Source organism: Pseudophryne corroboree, chromosome 9 (assembly GCF_028390025.1).
Source record: "Pseudophryne corroboree isolate aPseCor3 chromosome 9, aPseCor3.hap2, whole genome shotgun sequence".
Lineage (NCBI taxonomy): Eukaryota > Metazoa > Chordata > Amphibia > Anura > Myobatrachidae > Pseudophryne > Pseudophryne corroboree.
The window spans coordinates 341,316,184-341,335,984 of record NC_086452.1 but is presented as its reverse complement, the minus strand read 5'-3'; the positions used below and the strand labels follow the sequence as shown (position 1 = coordinate 341,335,984).

General features: G+C 46.1%; 1 protein-coding gene across 1 annotated transcript in view; it reads left to right on the top strand.

Annotated features, from left to right (window-relative positions):
• Window positions 1-19,801, top strand: part of NEK4 (NIMA related kinase 4) — a 171,422-nt gene that overhangs the window by 40,826 nt on the left and 110,795 nt on the right. The window contains exon 7 of the mRNA XM_063940618.1: window positions 5,912-6,277. Coding sequence (XP_063796688.1) covers window positions 5,912-6,277 — 366 coding nt within the window. The remainder of the gene's footprint in view (window positions 1-5,911; window positions 6,278-19,801) is intronic.

Below are 19,801 nucleotides of genomic sequence, written 5' to 3'. Positions count from 1 at the left end.
GGCTTTGTTTATGGAATTACGGGATAGTGTCAGCACGCTACAAAAGTCGGTTGACGACATGAGACAGCCGGCAAACCAGTTAGTACCTGTCCAGGCGTCTCAGACACCGTCAGGGGCTGTAAAACGCCCTTTACCTCAGTCGGTCGACACAGACCCAGACACTGACACTGAATCCAGTGTCGACGGTGAAGAAACAAACGTATTTTCCAGTAGGGCCACACGTTATATGATCACGGCAATGAAGGAGGCTTTGCATATCTCTGATACTGCAAGTACCACAAAAAGGGGTATTATGTGGGGTGTGAAAAAACTACCGATAGTTTTTCCTGAATCAGAGGAACTGAATGAAGTGTGTGATGAAGCGTGGGTTACCCCAGATAGAAAACTGCTAATTTCAAAGAAGTTATTGGCATTATACCCTTTCCCGCCAGAGGTTAGGGCGCGCTGGGAAACACCTCCTAGGGTGGATAAGGCGCTCACACGCTTATCAAAGCAAGTGGCGTTACCGTCTCCTGATACGGCCGCCCTCAAGGATCCAGCTGATAGGAGGCTGGAGAATACATTCAAAAGTATATACACACATACGGGTGTTATACTGAGACCAGCAATCGCCTCAGCCTGGATGTGCAGTGCTGGCGTGGCTTGGTCGGAGTCACTGTCTGAAAATATTGATACCCTGGATAGGGACAGTATTTTACTGACTATAGAGCAGTTAAAGGATGCATTTCTTTATATGCGAGATGCACAGAGAGATATTTGCACTCTGGCATCAAGAGTAAGTGCGATGTCCATATCTGCCAGAAGAAGTTTATGGACGCGCCAGTGGTAAGGTGATGCGGATTCCAAACGACATATGGAAGTATTGCCGTATAAGGGGGAGGAATTATTTGGGGTCGGTCTATCGGATCTGGTGGCCACGGCAACGGCCGGAAAATCCACCTTTTTACCCCAGGTCACCTCCCAGCAGAAAAAGCCGCAGGCTTTTCAGCCGCAGTCCTTTCGTTCCTATAAGAACAAACGAGCAAAAGGACATTCCTATTTGCCCCGAGGCAAAGGAAAGGGTAAGAGACTGCAACAAGCAGCTCCTTCCCAGGAGCAGAAGCCCTCCCCGGCTTCTACAAAGGCGTCAGCATGACGCTGGGACCTTACAAGCAGACTCAGGGGGGCCGCCTCAAACATTTCAGCGCACAGTGGGCTCACTCGCAGGTGGACCCCTGGATCCTGCAGGTAGTATCTCGGGGTTACAGGTTGGAATTCGAGAAGTCCCCTCCTCGCCGTTTCCTAAAGTCTGCTTTGCCAACGTCTCCCTCCGACAGGGCGACGGTATTGGAGGCCATTCACAAGCTGTATTCTCAGCAGGTGATAGTCAAGGTACCCCTCCTACAACAGGGACAGGGGTATTACTCCACGCTATTTGTGGTACCGAAGCCGGACGGCTCGGTAAGACCGATTCTAAATCTAAAATCTCTGAACCTGTACATACAAAAATTCAAGTTCAAGATGGAGTCACTCAGAGCAGTGATAGCGAATCTGGAAGAAGGGGATTTTATGGTGTCCTTGGACATCAAGGATGCTTACCTTCATGTTCCAATTTGTCCTTCACACCAAGGGTACCTCAGGTTCGTGGTCCAAAACTGTCATTATCAGTTTCAGACGCTGCTGTTTGGATTGTCCACGGCACCCCGGGTCTTTACCAAGGTAATGGCCGAAATGATGATCCTTCTTCGAAGAGAAGGCGTCTTAATTATCCCTTACTTGGACGATCTCCTGATAAGGGCAAGATCCAGAGAACAGCTGGAGGTCGGAGTAGCACTAACCCAAGTAGTGCTCCAACAACACGGGTGGATTCTGAATTTTCCAAAATCCCAACTGATCCCGACGACACGTCTGTTGTTCCTAGGGATGATTCTGGACACTGTTCAGAAAAAGGTATTTCTTCCGGAGGAGAAAGCCAGGGAGTTATCCGATCTAGTCAGGAACCTCCTAAAACCAGGAAAAGTATCTGTGCATCAATGCACAAGAGTCCTGGGAAAAATGGTAGCTTCTTACGAAGCGATTCCATTCGGCAGATTCCATGCACGAGTCAAGCCTGGAGACGTCTCTTCACATAAATATACTGGAGCAAAGAGCAATCTACAATGCTCTAAGCCTGGCAAAACCTCTGCTTCAGGGTCAGCCGGTGTTGATTCAGTCGGACAACATCACGGCAGTCGCCCACGTAAACAGACAGGGCGGCACAAGAAGCAGGAGGGCAATGGCAGAAGCTGCAAGGATTCTCCGCTGGGCAGAAAATCATGTGTTAGCACTGTCAGCTGTGTTCATCCCGGGAGTGGACAACTGGGAAGCAGACTTCCTCAGCAGACACGATCTGCACCCGGGAGAGTGGGGACTTCATCCAGAAGTCTTCCACATGATTGTGGTCCATTGGGAAAGACCAATGGTGGACATGATGGCGTCCCGCCTCAACAAAAAACTGGACAGGTATTGCGCCAGGTCAAGAGACCCTCAGGCAATAGCTGTAGACGCTCTGGTAACACCATGGGTGTTCCAGTCAGTGTATGTGTTTCCTCCTCTGCCTCTCATACCAAAAGTACTGAGAATTATACGGCAAAGGGGAGTAAGAACGATACTCGTGGCTCCGGATTGGCCAAGAAGAACTTGGTACCCGGAACTTCAGGAGATGCTCACGGAAGATCCGTGGCCTCTACCTCTAAGACGGGACCTGCTTCAGCAGGGACCGTGTCTATTCCAAGACTTACCGCGGCTGCGTTTGACGGCATGGCGGTTGAACGCCGAATCCTAAGGGAAAAAGGCATTCCGGAAGAGGTCATCCCTACCCTGGTAAAAGCCAGGAAGGAGGTGACTGCACAACATTATCACCGCATTTGGAGAAAATATGTTGCGTGGTGTGAGGCCAGGAAGGCCCCGACGGAGGAATTTCAACTGGGTCGATTCCTACATTTCCTGCAAACAGGATTGTCTATGGGCCTCAAATTAGGGTCCATTAAGGTTCAAATTTCGGCCCTGTCGATTTTCTTCCAGAAAGAATTGGCTTCAGTTCCTGAAGTCCAGACTTTTGTAAAAGGAGTACTACATATACAGCCCCCGGTTGTGCCCCCAGTGGCACTGTGGGATCTTAATGTAGTTTTGGATTTTCTCAAATCCCATTGGTTTGAGCCACTCAAATCGGTGGATTTGAAATATCTTACATGGAAAGTAACCATGCTACTGGCCCTGGCTTCAGCCAGGAGAGTGTCAGAATTGGCGGCTTTATCGTATAAAAGCCCATATCTGATTTTCCATTCGGACAGGGCAGAACTGCGGACGCGTCCTCACTTTCTGCCTAAGGTGGTTTCAGCGTTTCACCTGAACCAGCCTATTGTGGTGCCTGCGGCTACTAGCGATTTGGAGGATTCCAAGTTGCTGGACGTTGTCAGAGCATTGAAAATATATATTTCAAGGACGGCTGGAGTCAGAAAATCTGACTCGCTGTTTATACTGTATGCACCCAACAAGCTGGGTGCTCCTGCTTCTAAGCAGACGATTGCTCGTTGGATTTGTAGCACAATTCAACTTGCACATTCTGTGGCAGGCCTGCCACAGCCTAAATCTGTCAAGGCCCATTCCACAAGGAAGGTGGGCTCATCTTGGGCGGCTGCCCGAGGGGTCTCGGCATTACAACTCTGCCGAGCAGCTACGTGGTCAGGGGAGAACACGTTTGTAAAATTCTACAAATTTGATACCCTGGCTAAGGAGGACCTGGAGTTCTCTCATTCGGTGCTGCAGAGTCATCCGCACTCTCCCGCCCGTTTGGGAGCTTTGGTATAATCCCCATGGTCCTTACGGAGTCCCAGCATCCACTAGGACGTCAGAGAAAATAAGATTTTACTTACCGATAAGTCTATTTCTCGTAGTCCGTAGTGGATGCTGGGCGCCCATCCCAAGTGCGGATTGTCTGCAATACTTGTACATAGTTCTTATTACAAAAAAATCGGGTTGTTATTGTTGTGAGCCGTCTGTTCAGAGGCTCCTACGTTTGTCATACTGTTAACTGGGTTCAGATCACAAGTTGTACGGTGTGATTGGTGTGGCTGGTATGAGTCTTACCCGGGATTCAAAATCCTTCCTTATTGTGTACGCTCGTCCGGGCACAGTATCCTAACTGAGGCTTGGAGGAGGGTCATAGGGGGAGGAGCCAGTACACACCACCTAGTGGTCAAACTTTTAAATTTTGTGCCCTGTCTCCTGCGGAGCCGCTATCCCCCATGGTCCTGATGGAGTCCCAGCATCCACTACGGACTACGAGAAATAGATTTATCGGTAAGTAAAATCTTATTTTTTTTAGTTGCTCCTACATTGCAAGCCTGCAGATTCTAACTGCATGAAGCTACTACAAAACCGTTGCAACTGGGCAGGTCTTTGTAGGGGTCCAGCCACACACTACATAGATCTGCTCAGTCACTCACAATGCTGATTATTTCTCTGACAATTAATTTGCAAGTGTCATATCCAGGATTAGAACCCAGAACCTATTACACTGGAAGCATGCACCTTACTGATGGAGATATTTGCTCTTGCATAGGAAGTATGAGAATTCTACCTATATGAAGTTACTTGTAATTGTCAGAGAATTAACTTCATATAGTTAGAATTCTCATGTTTCCTTTATAGGAGCAAATAGCTTCATCAGTAAGGTGTCTGCTTCCAGTGTATCTATAATAAAGAGGGTGTGATCTGTAAGGTGTAGTGACTAGTGGGGAAGTCGGCTACGGAAGAGATACCGGCTGCTGTCAGTTAACTTAATTGATTAATGTCGCTGAACACATGGAACAGGAGGAGAGGTGCCCCCCTTCAAAGCAGGAGCCCGGCGACAGTTGACTCCGTTGCCTCCCAGAGTTCTGCCTCTGCCGTGAACCACTGTTTGCATATCCGTGCAGTGTGGCAGGGAGCTGAATCCTGCTGGAAAGAAAATGAGGCATTATCTGGAAAAAGATCCCTGATAGAAGGTAGAAGTTTTCGTTGTAGGATGGTGTCAATGTACGTTCTGCTGTTCAGTGTGCCATCTATGACATGAAGGCGGCCTACAGCATCTGCTGTCATACATGCCCAGATCATAACACTTGTAGGATTCTTTGTTGTCGCTTGAATGCAATCTGTATGTACCTCTTCCCCGATGCGACATCTCACATATTTTCTCCCATCACTACCAAATATCGATATCTTAGCTTCGTCACTCCATATCACTTGTTTCCACTGACCTTCTGTCCATGTAATGTGTTCTTTTGCCCACTGTATTCATTTCTGACGCTGCTTTTTATTCAGGAATGGCTTTTTTGGGGTAAATCCTACCTTTTAGGCTAACCTCCGTTAGTCTTCTCACGCATCTGTGCTTCTTTGTCTGACTGAAAGTAGCATAACTCCCCTTATATTGTAAATATTTGACCTTTGTTTATTGTGTTGAATTCAGCATTACATTTCCTTTCATTTGATATATGAATCAATGCACTACGTGAAGTAAAACAGTTTTTATAAGCATTCAAAGTTGAAAAACATTCAAATTTCAAAAAGTGTCCGCAGTTTTGGCCACCACTGTATATGTCTCTCATGTCGCATGTCTATAAATTGTGCTATATCCATAGCATTTGGAGCTTGTAATAGTGATAAACCACAATGACATTCTGTAATAATGTCATTATTTCACCTTCCTTTTGAACCTGTGGTTCATATTGACTCAAATATCGTAATTGATCCTGATCAGGTTTCTTGTAAAACCTACAGTAGCTACTATTTTGAGAGCGCACGTGAAACCAGTTTGCGTTTGAGTGCATTCCCGTAGATGACCAAGTTACTCGTTACTGACATTGGAACCTTTTTGTTTTAATGCACAATGATCTATTTCATACCTTTCCAGAATAAAGTGAAAAGTCCAGTAAAGATGAAAGCTGTTTCCCCAGCTGCTCCCGACCTCCCACACATGAACAACACAGTAGTGTCTATTTCAACCCTTAGCAAAGTGGACATTGATATCCTTCCCGATGAAAACAAATCACCAGGTGATGAACATTTGACACCTGAGCCTCAGAATGGCTGCACGTCAAAGGACACTCCAAGTAAAGTGACACGGAATGGTCCCCAATCACAGGACACACACGCAAAGCCCCAGGCAGCGTTCAGCTCCAACATAGAAAATCCAATTTCTTCTGTAAGGATGGAGGATGAAGAGGACACTATGAAGCTTTTACAGCCAGGCTCCAAAAGTGAAGAAAAGATGAACCAGGTTAGTTATATTTTTTTTTATTGCAAATAGATTTGTTTAATATAGAGAATGAGATCTATAGCAATACCTCTTGGATCAGAGAAAAGGATTTTACAGGTAAGTACCAATATCCATATTTTTGCTGCAGCATCTGGATTCCAAGAAAGCGGATACTATTCTGGTTACATACCAATTGTCCAATCAACATTATCTCCAGCTAGTTTTCTCTGAATTTCTGTGTTTTTAATGATTATAAGATTGTATGTATTGTGTTTCAGGTCTGTAATTAGACGTTTGTTGTTAAACCTATATATACATTATTTCTGTTTAAAGTTGTATAGTATAATAAATGTATTCATTATTCTGACAGCACTTAATGTTGCTTTTTTACTATTTTGGAGGAGCTAGTCGTGGTTTGTGGGGATCATTGTAGTGTCTAATTTTGTCCCAGTCTTCCTTTTAAAATATGTAGAGATGTGCAGTGGAGAATATTGTATGTGTTTTCCCATATATAGCTCTTAATTCACCCAAAAGTGTGTAAATCATTTGGGAATTCCCACTAGGCACATGCCTATGGGCGCCACCTAGTGGGGGTGACATGGTAGGCTACCACCCCCATCCCATTTAGAGTAGCTGCTGATCCTTCTTTTAGGCAGTGGGGAGACGTAGGAGAGGGGGTGTAGTCTGCAATTTGTGTGTTAATAGAGGTTGGGGCTACCTGCTGGGTCCCGGAGGCACCAGCTTCCAGGCTGTGTCTATGCAGAGCAAGCCTGTCACAGATTTTGTGCGGCTCTGCACCTATGCTTCACTCCCCGCTCTGGTCTCTGCCAGTTGTGCATCAGAGCAGCAACTGACCTTTTTTTTATTGAGTATCAATGCCCCAGGAGAAAGGGGGCGGTTTGTGGCAGCAGTTTGTGTGTACAGGGTTACCTGCTGGGTTCCGGAGGCTTCAGCTTTGAGACCAGTCTGCCAGGGGTGTAACCAGAACTTTGTGGGCCCCTGTCCCAGTGCTTCTAGGGAGACTCCTCTCCACAGCAGTTGTCAATCTTCTGCCTCATAATAGTGCCCTAGTTCATTTTCTGAACCATAGGAGTGCCCTAGTTCATGTTATTTCACATTGTAGGGGTGCCAATGCACATTGTATAACACAGTACTCCCAATTCACATTTTAACATAGAGTTCACATTATGCCACACTGTAGTGCCCCCAATTCATATTATGCCACATTACAGTGCCCCCAGTTCATATTATGCCACATTACAGTGCCCCCAGTTTATATTGTGCCACACTATAGTGCCCCAGTTCAAATTATGTCACACTATAGTGCCCTAAGTTTATATTATGCCACACTATAGTGCCCTAAGTTTATATTATGCCACACTATAGTGCCCCTAGTTTATATTATGCCACACTTTAGTGACCCCAGTTTATATTATGCCACACCATAGTGCCCCAAGTTTATATTATGCCACACTATAGTGCCCCAAGTTTATATTATGCCACACTATAGTGACCCCAGTTTATATTATGCCACACCATAGTGCCCCAAGTTTATATTATGCCACACTATAGTGCCCCAAGTTTATATTAGGCCACACTATAGTGCCCCAAGTTTATATTATGCCACAGTATAGTGCCCCTAGTTTATATTATGCCACACTATAGTGACCCCAGTTTATATTATGCCACACCATAGTGCCCCAAGTTTATATTATGCCACACTATAGTGCCCCAAGTTTATATTATGCCACACTATAGTGACCCCAGTTTATATTATGCCACACCATAGTGCCCCAAGTTTATATTATGCCACACTATAGTGCCCCAAGTTTATATTAGGCCACACTATAGTGCCCCAAGTTTATATTATGCCACAGTATAGTGCCCCCAGTTCATATTATGCCACAGTATGGTGCCTCCACTTTATATTTGGCACATTACAATACCCCTGTTCATATTGTATAACATTATAATGCCCTCCAGTTAATTTTATACTACATTACAATGAGCAGGTCCAGGGTATTCCATGATGTCTTGCAGACTCCAAGGGCACTTATGTTTCTCTTACATCCTAGAGGATACTGTGATTCCATTTAGTACCATGGGGTATAGACGGGTCCACTAGGAGCCATGGGCACTTTAAGAATTTGATAGTGTGGGCTGGCTCCTCCCTCTATGCCCCTCCTACCAGACTCTGTTTAGAAAATGTGCCCGGAGGAGCCGGTCACGCTTATGGAAGCTCCTGAAGAGTTTTCTGCATTTATTTTATATGTTTGTTATTTTCAGGCAGGGCTGGTTGGCACCAGCCTGCCTGCTTCATGGGACTTAGGAAGGGGGGGTCCAACCTCCTTGAAGGGTAAATGGTCCCGTTCCCCGCTGACAGGACACCGAGCTCCTGGGGAAACTATTTGCAAGCCCCACCACAGCGAGCGTACATTCCCGCAGCACACCGACACCCCTAACAGAGCCAGAAGAATGAAGAGTGGTGAGTACTAAGCCGGCGTCCCGGCTAGCGGATCACCGGCCATTATGGTGCATGAGGGTACGGAGACGGCTTCTAACCGGGGCGGAATGCGTCTCCAGACACAGTACACAGCTGCATCTCAGTACACTGTACACAGTACCCACACTGGCAAAAACAGCCTCAAAACGGTTTTCTCTCCATTTTAAGCACCATATTACTTCAGCCAGTATAAAAAAAGTGGGAAGACCGCGCACCATTGAAGGGGCGGGGCCTTCACTATGAGCGGATCCAGCAGCTCACCAGCGCCATTTTCCCTCTGCAGTGGACACAGACACTGACTGACAGGGACGCGCAGCTCCTCCGGAGAGACTCCAGATTACCTCAGCGGTACCAGGGGGTCATAGCAGGGGGGGGGAGCGATTATTAGTGTACTAAGGTGGTCATTCTGAGTTGTTCGCTCGCTAGCTGCTTTTAGCAGCATTGCACACGCTAGGCCGCCGCCCTCTGGGAGTGTATCTTAGCTTAGCAGAATAGCGAACGAAAGATTAGCAGAACTGCTAATAAATAATTCCTTGCAGTTTCTGAGTAGCTCCAGACCTACTCCTAGATTGCGATCACCTCAGTCCGTTTAGTTCCTGGTTTGACGTCACAAACATGCCCTGCGTTCGGCCAGCCACTCCCCCGTTTCTCCAGCCACTCCTGCGTTTTTACCTGGCACGCCTGCGTTTTTTAGCACACTCCCTGAAAACGCTGAGTTGCCGCCCAGAAACACCCACTTCCTGTCAATCACACTACGATCACTCGAGCGTAGAAAAAAATGTTGCTCAAGCTTGTGTAAATCTCCAAAGTTTTGTGTTAAATTACTTAATGCATGCGCGCTGCGTACCATGCGCATTTTCCACCTAATCGCTCCATTGCGAAAAACGGCAACGAGCGAACAACTCAGAATGACCACCTAAGTCCCCTATCAGGGTACTTAGTCTGCGACCCGGCTAAGCTTGGCATTAGCGAAAAGGGCGCATTGGGGGCTGGCTCCAAATAACTCTGTGTCTCCCTGAAGGGCTCTTTGTGAGTTAATTGTGCTTAACCTTTTCGTGTGTGTGTGTGTGTGTGTGTGTGCAGTCACATTTACATTATGTCAGGCAAAGAGTGTGTTTCTTGTACAGCGGAGTGCTCCTCTTCACTAGGGGGCTCACTACTGGGTACTCAGGGAAGTGCACCTTCCCAGAATAGCGGGGCTGAACCAGAGTGGGTTAATTCCATTAAGGGAATGGTCTCAAATATTTCTACAAAACTATCCCGCAATGAGAAAGAGATGCAATACTTAAGACAGACTGTGCATGAGTTTATGAATAGAGACTCCCCAAACCAGCGTCTCAATCCCTTCCCATTTGTCCGCAAAAACAATCTCTGGCCCATATCCTGCAGTCTGACTCTGACGCTGACGGGTCAGACATGGAGGAGGGTGAGGTGGATTTGGAGGGGGGGATGCTACTCTGTCACAGGGAATAGAGGCTCTTATAGAAGCTATCAGAGATGTTCTGCAAATTCCTGATAAGGTGTCAGAGTAGTGCGAGGAACCTTATTTTAATGTAAAAAAGAAGTCCTCAGTCACTTTTCCTGCGTCAGAGGAATTGAATACCCTGTTTGAAGAACCGTGGGTTAATCCTGATAAGAAATTTCAAATCCCTAAAAGGTTGCTCTCATCTTTTGCTTTTCCTCTGGAGGATAGGAAAAAATGGGAAAATCCACCGATCCACTAACGCATCAGTCTCTAGGCTGTCAAGAATTTTTTTTTGCCTGTCCCTGGTGCATCCTCCCTAAAAGATACGGCTGATCGTAAAAAATTGAGACTACACTCCAATCATTGTACACAGCTGCTGGGGTGACCCAGAGACCCACTATTGCATGTGCGTGGATCACAAAAGCCATTTCTAAACGGTCAGGTAACCTAATTGAGGGGTTAGATTCCTTGTCTAGGTGGGGATGTTGTTTTACTCCTGCATATACAGGACTCTGTGAACTTTATGGTGGAAGCCATAAAAGAGATTGGTTTGCTTAATGCACGCACCACCGCTGTGGCAGTGTCAGCACGGAGGGTCTTGTGGCTACGCCAGTGGACTGCTGATGCGGACTCCAGGAAAGGTGTGAAAGGCCTACAATTCACAGGAGAGGCCTTGTTTGGAGACGAACTAGACAAATGGATCTCCAACGCTACTGCGGATAAGTCTGCGTATCTTCCTTCCGCAGCTCCCCCAGCCAGGAAGGCTTATTCAGCTTCAAATTTACAGTCCTTTCAGACAGCCAAGTTTAAGGGAAAATCCAGAGGTGCTTCTACGGCCTCCAGAGCTGCTTCTACGGCCTCCAGAGACGCAAGAGGTAAACCACGCAAACCAGCAACTGCAGGTGCTCAGGAACAGAGCTCAGGCTCTGCTTCCTCAAAGCCTTCAGCATGACGGTGGACCGCGATGCCTAGAAGACTGTCATGTGGGAGCCCGACTAAAATTCTTCAGTCACATCTGGTCAAGTTTGCGCCGGTATCCCTGGGTCATAGATCTTATTTCCCAGGGCTGCAGACTGGAGTTCCAAGAGCTCCCACCTCACAGATTCTTCAAATCAGGCTTACCAGCTTCACAAGAGGCAAGTATAACTTTACAGCAGGCCATACAAAAACTGGTACAGACTCAAGTAATTGTTCGAGTTCCACCTCATTTGCACAGCAAGTGGTACTGGTCCAACTTGTTTGTAGTGCCGAAATTGGACGGTTCGGTACGACCAATTCTGAAACTCAAGTCCTTGAACCCATTCTTAAGAGTGTTCAAGTTCAAGCTACAAGAATCAGGGCTAGGAAGCACAATATGCACTTGGGTCAAAAACTGGTTAGATAATAGGGAGCAGCGCGTTGTGGTTAATGGATCTTTTTCAACTTGGACTGAAGTGCTAAGTGGTGTGCCGCAAGGCTCAGTATTAGGACCGCTATTGTTCAATATTTTCATTAACGACCTAACAGAAGGTCTAGAGAGCATGGTGTCAATTTTTGCAGATGATACCAAATTGTGTAAAGTTATAAATGCGGAGGGGGATGCTGAGTCGCTTCAGAACGACTTAGTTAAATTAGAAGCTTGGGCAGCGAAATGGAGAATGCGCTTCAATACAGACAAGTGTAAGGTAATGCACTGTGGTAACAAGAACAAAAATAACACCTACATACTAAATGGGGTAAAATTAGGGGATTCTGTACTGGAAAAGGACTTAGGTGTCCTCATAGATAGCAAACTAAGCAGTAGTACCCAAAGTAGGACTGCAGCACAGTAGGCTAATAAGATATTAGCATGCATAAAACGGGGAATTGATGCTAGGGTCGGAGTATTATACTCCCGTTATATAAATCACTTGTGAGGCCAAACCTTGAATACTGTGTACAATTCTGGGCACCTTACTACAAAAAGGATATCCTGGAGCTAGAAAAGGTTCAAAGGCGGGCGACCAAACTAATTAAGGGTATTCCCTGCCTGAGGGAGTTGTAATGGCCGACTCAGTCAACACCTTTAAGAATGTGTTAGATAAATTCCTAATGGATAAGGATATCCAGGGTTACGGGGCACAGTCACGCACTATGGTTATAAAAAAGAGGGGTAAAACGTAATGGCAGTCATCAACTTCAGTCAAAATTTTATACAAAATAATCGTGCATAGGAGACCACAAATAGGTTGAACTCGATGGACAATTGTCTTTTTTCAACCTTAGATACTATGTTACTATGTAAGATGGAGTCTCTGAGAGCGGTGATCTCAGGTCTGGAGGAAGGGGTATTCCTTGTGTCTCTGGATATCAAGGATGCGTACCTTCACATTCCGATCTGGCCACCTCATCAGGCTTATCTACGGTTTGCACTGCGGGACTGTCATTACCAGTTCCAGGCCCTGCCATTTGGTCTCTCCACGGCACCGAGGGTGTTCACCAAAGTGATGGCAGAGATGATGCTTATACTCCGCAAGCAGGGAGTGAACATAATTACATACCTGGACGATCTTCTGATAAAGGTGTCGTCCAGGGAGAGGTTGCTGGACAGCATTGGTCTCTCAACCAAACTTCTCCAGGATCACGGGTGGATTCTGAACCTTCCGAAATCTCACCTACAGCCAACACGGAGGCTCCTATTCCTGGAAATTATACTGGACATGGAGTCAGTTGGAAAAGGCATTGGTAATCCAGTCGATGGTTCAGGATGTCCTGATGCCAACCCGGATATCGGTGCATCTATGCATTCGCCTTCTGAGGAAGATGGTGGCCTCTTACGAGGTGCTTCAATACGAAAGGTTTCACGCAAGACCCTTCCAGCTCGATCTGTTGGACAAATGGTCCAGATCGCATCTTCACATGCACCAGAGAATCCATCTGTGGCCAAAAGCCAGGATCTCCCTTCTGTGGTGGCTACAGATTTCTCACCTCGTCGAGGGCTGGAGGTTCGGAATTCAGGACTGGATCCTGTTAACCATGGAAGCAAGCCTCCGATGTTAGGGAGCAGTCACCCAGGGGGTGCAGTTTCAAGGAAGATGGTCAAGTCAGGAAGTCATCCTTCCAATCAACATTCTGGAACTCAGGGCCATATACAACTAGTGATGTGCACCAGAAATTTTTCGGGTTTTGGTTTTGGATTCGGTTCAGCGGCCGTGTTTTGGATTCGGACGCGTTTTGGCAAAACCTCCCTGATAATTTTTTGTTGGATTCGGGTGTTTTTTTACAAAAAACCCTCAAAAACAGCTTAAATCATAGAATTTGGGGGTCATTTTGATCCCATAGTATTATTAACATCAATAACCATAATTTCCACTCATTTCCAGTCTATTCTGAACACCTCACACCTCACAATATTATTTTTAGTCCTAAAATTTGCACCAAGGTCGCTGGATGACTAAGCTAAGCGACCCAAGTGGCCGACACAAACACCTGGCCCATCTAGGAGTGGCACTGCAGTGTCAGACAGGATGGCCGATTTAAAAAATAGCCCCCAAACAGCACATGATGCAAAGAAAAAAAGAGGTGCACCAAGGTCGCTGGATAGCTAAGCTAAGCGACCCAAGTGGCCGACACAAACACCTGGCCCATCTAGGAGTGGCACTGCAGTTTTCTAGCGAGAGGATGAGTGCTACCATCCTCATGTGAATCTGAACCACTAGCCATGAACATAGGCCAGGGCCTCAGCCGTTCCTTGCCACTCCGTGTCGTAAATGGCATATTGGCAAGTTTACGCTTCTCATGAGACGCTTTTAATTTTGACTTTTGGGTCATTTTACTGAACTTTTGTAGTATACTTGACGACACAGAGGTAGAGCAGTGGACTACTGTACCGTACTGCTATATATATACTGGTGGTCACAGCAAAATTCTCCTACTATATACTACAATGCAGCACAGATATGGAGCGTTTTTCAGGCAGAGAACGTAGATATTTGCAGCACACTGAGCGCAGATATTTGCAGCACACTGAACACAGAAACTGAGAGAACGCAGCCATGTCCTCTCGCTATCATCTCCAAAGCACGAGTGAAAATGGTGGCGACGCGCGTCTCCTTATATAGAATATGAATCTTGCGAGAATCCAACAGCGGAATGATGACGTTCGGGCGCGCTCGGGTTAACCGAGCAAGGCGGGAAGATCTGAGGCTGCCTCGGAACCGTGTAAAATGGGTGAAGTTCGGGGGGGTTCGGATCCTGAGGAACCGAACCCGCTCATCACTATATACAACACCCTTCTGCAGTGTTCTTATCTTCTTCACGATCGACCCATTCAGGTCTTTTCAGACAATGTGACAGTAGTGACGTACATAAACCGACAGGGCGAAACGAAAAGCAGAGCTGCAATTTCAGAGTGCACCCGGGGAAGTGGGGCTTTCACCTAGAAGTGTTCAGGTGCTTGACACGTCGGTGGGGATATCCACAAATCAACATGATGGCCGCTCGTCTCAAGCTCAAGTGGTATTGTTCCAGGTCGAGGGACCCACAGGCAGTGGCGGTAGACGCTCTGACGACTCCATGGGTCTATCAGATGGTGTACGTGTTTCCTCCACTTCCTCTGATCCCAAGAATTCTCAAAAATAAAAAGACAAAAGGTTCAAGCAATACTCATTGCTCCGGACTGGCCAAGAAGGGCCTGGTACGTGGACCTTCTGGAGATGCTCATCGAGGATCCGTGGCCTCTACCTCTTCGGAAGGATCTTCTGCAACAGGGCCCGTTTGTCTATCAGGACTTACCGTGGCTATATTTGACGGCATGGAAGTTGAACGGCTGATTCTAGCCAGAAGAGGGATCCCTAACAAAGTTATCCCGACTATGATCCAAGCCAGGAAGGGGGTAATGTCTAAACATTACCACCATATTTGGAAGAAATATGTCTCGTGGTGCGAGAGCAGAACTTATTCTGCGGTGGAATTTCACCTGGGATGTTTCCTGCTTTTTCTGCAGGCAGGTGTGGATGTGGGCCTACGTCTGGGCTCCATAAATGTCCAGATTTCGGCCTTGTCCATTTTCTTTCAGAAACAATTGGCTTCTCTCCCTGAGATCCAGACGTTTTTGAAAGTGGTTCTGTGCATCCAACCTCCCTTTGTGCCTCCCACGGCACCTTGGGATCTCAATTTGGTGCTCCAATTCCTCCAATCGGACTGGTTTGAACCATTGCAGGAGGTGGATGTAAACTATCTTACGTGGAAGACCGTCACCCTCACCAGAGCCCCTATTTAATTTTCCATGAGGACAGAGCTGAACTCAGAACTCGTCAGCAATTTCTTCCGAAAGTGCAGTCTGCGTTTCACATCAACCAACCTATTGTGGTTCCGGTTATCACCGACACTTTCGCTACTTCAAAGTCTTTGGAAGTTGTGAGGGCCTTGAAGGTATACGTAAAGAGGACAGCTCGTCACATGAAATCCGACTCACTGTTTGTTCTGTATGATCCCAATAAAATTGGGTGTCCTGCTTCAAAGCAGACAATTGCACGCTGGATCAGGCTCACTGTCCAGCATGCTTATTACACGGCAGGTGGGTTCTTCCTGGGCGGCTGCCCGGGGTGTCTCGGCTTTACAGCTCTGCCGAGCGGCTACTTGGTCTGGTTCGAACACGTTTGCTAAGTTCTACAAGTTCGATAATTTGGCCTCTGAGGACCTTCAGTTTGGTCAATCAGTTCTGCAAGAACCTCAGCACTCTCCCACCCGGTTTGGGAACTTTGGTACAATGCCATGGTTCTAAATGGAACCCCAGTATCCTCTAGGACGTAAGATAAAATAGGATTTTAATTACCTACCGGTAAATCCTTTTCTCGTAGTCCGTAGAGGATACTGGTCGCCCGCCCGGTGCGTAATTTTTCCTGCACTGTTACTTGGTTAAGTATTGTTGGTTCAGCTGTTGCTGTTCCTGTTTAAAGTTGGGTTAGCATTGCTTTCCTCTGTTTTGTGTGTGCTGTTTCGGAATCTCACCACTATCTTTATCTATCCTTCTCTCAAAGTATGTCCGTCTCCTCGGGCACAGTTTCCTAGACTGAGGGGCAGATGTATTAACCTGGAGAAGGCATAAGGAAGTGATAAACCAGTGATATGTGCAAGGTGATAAAGCCACCAGCCAATCAGCTCCAATATGTAAATTAACAGTTAGGATCTGATTGGCTGGTGCCTTTATCACATTGCACTTATCACTGGTTTATCACTTTCTTATGCCTTCTCCAGGTTAATACATCTGCCCCTGAGTCTGGTAGGAGGGGCATAGAGGGAAGAGCCAGCCCACACTATCAAATTCTTAAAGCGCCCATTGCTCCTAGTGGACCCGTCTATACCCCATGGTACTAAATGGACCCCAGTTTCCTCTACGGACTACGAGAAAAGGATTTACCGGTAGGTAATTAAAACCCTATTATCACCCAATGGTACAAAAATGTATGTAACTTTGGCAGGGAAGGTGCTGGGCCCATAGCAGCTGCACTCCCTGCACCTAAAGCTATGCCCTTGCAGTCCTCCCTGACCATTCTAAAGGGGACAAAGCCAGAAATGGCTGTGTTTATGCAGAGTCGCATATCGCAGCTATGCTTCACCTCCTGCTTCAGAGCAGCTTCTGATCCTGTCACTGTTGCTTGGGCAGCTCTGCATCTTTCCTTACTGCCTGCGACCATGGAGCCTGAGGGCAGTCAGGGCTAGTTGTGAAGCAAATGGACAATTTCCCTAAATACAGTGCCTTGCACAGCTGCTCTTTACCTGCACGATAGTCCTCAAATGTGATTTAGTGGGAGGTCAGGCCTCTTAAGGTGGGTACACACTGGCCGATATATTGCGGGTCCGTCGGCCAGCGTGTACGGGCGATATGTCTGTGAACTCCGTCGTTCACAGACATATCGCGTCGGTCCCGCAGCACAGCCGACGGCCAATATATCTGCCGATATATTGGTGCGTCACTGTGTGTGTACGGGCAGTCGGCCGACCGCCCGTACACATGCTGCGGCAGCCGGCGGTGATTAACAACTGAACTGGGCCGGCGTGTGTACACGCCCTCCCAGTTCATGACATCAGTACCCAACGGATCTGGCAGTGTGTATGCTCAACACACTGCCCGATCCGTCCATAGATATATCTGCCGATCAGTTGATCGGCAGATATATCTATCGGTGTGTACCCACCTTTAGTTAGCAATCTTATGGCCTCTCCATTATATGAAAGGCCCAGTTCCTTAATAAAGCAGCTGTTTTCATATCCATATACTGCCATGCCAGGAAATGGGTTAATATCAAACAGCCTCATTTTTAGCTGACACGCTTGTCTGGGATTCCTTTAAAACAACCATACTACTTCTGTACTTCTGCCTTCTGTTTCCACAGGGATCTCTGAGACAAGGAGGCTTTTTAGAGGAAACTTGGCCTTAGGAAGAGGATAAAAGACACTAAATAATCAAATAATCCTTTTGTTGCTGTATGTATGACTGTGAGCTTTAGTATTCAGAGAGGGGCAGAAGGAGCCTCCCTCACACTGGCATATCTATAGTGGGTGTGGTGCACACAGGCCCCTGGGGTTCAGGTGGGCCCGCACCACAATCTCTGCACCCATTTTTTTCAGTACTTACCCTCCGGAGTCCAGCGTCGACAGCAGCACTGCAGAAACCATTGGGAAAATGGTGCGGTGGTCATTTTCCTAACATTTGACATGCACAGTAGGTAAATCACCAGGAAAATGTCTGCCACTCCATTTTCCAAGAGACCTGCGAATGCGCACATGGACCTCTTCCTGTCTTTATGCGCCCCTGCTCCCGCACCATCAGGGCTGACTGGTAATTAATCACGACACACACACAAGCACACCGACACACACACGCAGAGCTGCTGCTGATTTTTATATATATATATATATATATATATATATATATCTATATATCTACCTATCTATATATATCTATATATATATCTATATATATATCTATATATATATATATATATATATATATATCTATATATATATATATCTATATATATATATATATATATATTTATATATATATATATATATATATATATATATATATATATATATAGTTGTGCTCATAAGTTTACATACCCTAGCAGAATCACAAGCTTTTCTTTCACTCATGGTTAGTGGTTGGGTGAAGCCATTTATTGTCAAACAACTGTGTTTACTCTTTTTAAATCATAATGACAACAGAAACTACCCAAATGACCCTGATCAAAAGTTTACATACCCTGGAGATTTTGGCCTGATAACATGCACACAAGTTGACACAAACGGGTTTGAATGGCTACTAAAGGTAACCATCCTCACCTGTGATCTGTTTGCTTGTAATCAGTGTGTGTGTATAAAAGGTCAGTGAGTTTCTGGACTCCTGAAAGACCCTTGCATCTTTCATCCAGTGCTCCACTGACGTGTCTGGATTCTGAGTCATGGGGAAAGCAAAAGAATTGTCAAAGGATCTGCGGGAAAAGGTAATTGAACTGTATAAAACAGTAAAGGGATATAAAAAGATATCCAAGCAATTGAGAATGCCAATCAGCAGTGTTCAAACTCTAATTAAGAAGTGGAAAATTAGGGATTCTGTGGAAACCAAATCACGGTCAGGTAGACCAACAAAAATTTCAGCCACAACTGCCAGGAAAATTGTTCGGGATGCAAAGAAAAATAAACAAATAACTTCAGCTGAAATACAGGACTCCCTGAAAAAAAGTGGTGTGGTTGTTTCAAGATGCACAATAAAAAAAATGGGCTGCATGGTCGAGTTGCCAGAAGAAAGCCATTACTACGCAAATGCCACGAAGCATCCCGCTTACAATACTCCAAACAGCACAGAGACGAGCCTCAAAACTTCTGGAGCAAAGTCATTTGGAGTGATGAGACCAAAATTGAACTTTCTGTCCACAACCATAAACGTTACATTTGGAGAGGCGTCAACAAGGCCTATGATGAAAGGTACACCATTCCTACTGTGAAATACGGAGGTGGATCGCTGATGTTTTGGGGATTTGTGAGCTACAAAGGCACTGGAAACTTGGTCAAAATTAATGGCAAGATGAATGCAGAATGTTATTAGAAAATACTGGAGGAAAATTTGCACTCATCAGCCCGGAAGCTGCGCATGGGACGTACTTGGACGTTCCAACATGACAATGATCCAAAACACAAGGCCAAGTCGACCTGTCATTGGCTACAGCATAATAAAGTGAAGGTACTGGAGTGGCCATCTCAGTCTCCTGACCTCAATATCATTGAGCCACTCTGGGGAGATCTCAAACGTGCAGTTCATGCAAGACAGCCCAAGAATTTACAGGAACTGGAGGCTTTTTGCCAAGAAGAATGGGCAGCTTTACCATCTGAGAAAATAAAGAGCCTCATCCACAACTACCACAAAAGACTTCAAGCTGTCATTGATGTTAAAGGGAGCAAAACACAGTATTAAGAACTGGGGTATGTAAACATTTGATCTGGGTCATTTGGGTAGTTTCTGTTGTCATTATGATTTAAAAAGAGTAAACACAGTTGTTTGACAATAAATTGCTTCACCCAACCACTAACCATGAGTGAAAGAAAAGTTTGTGAG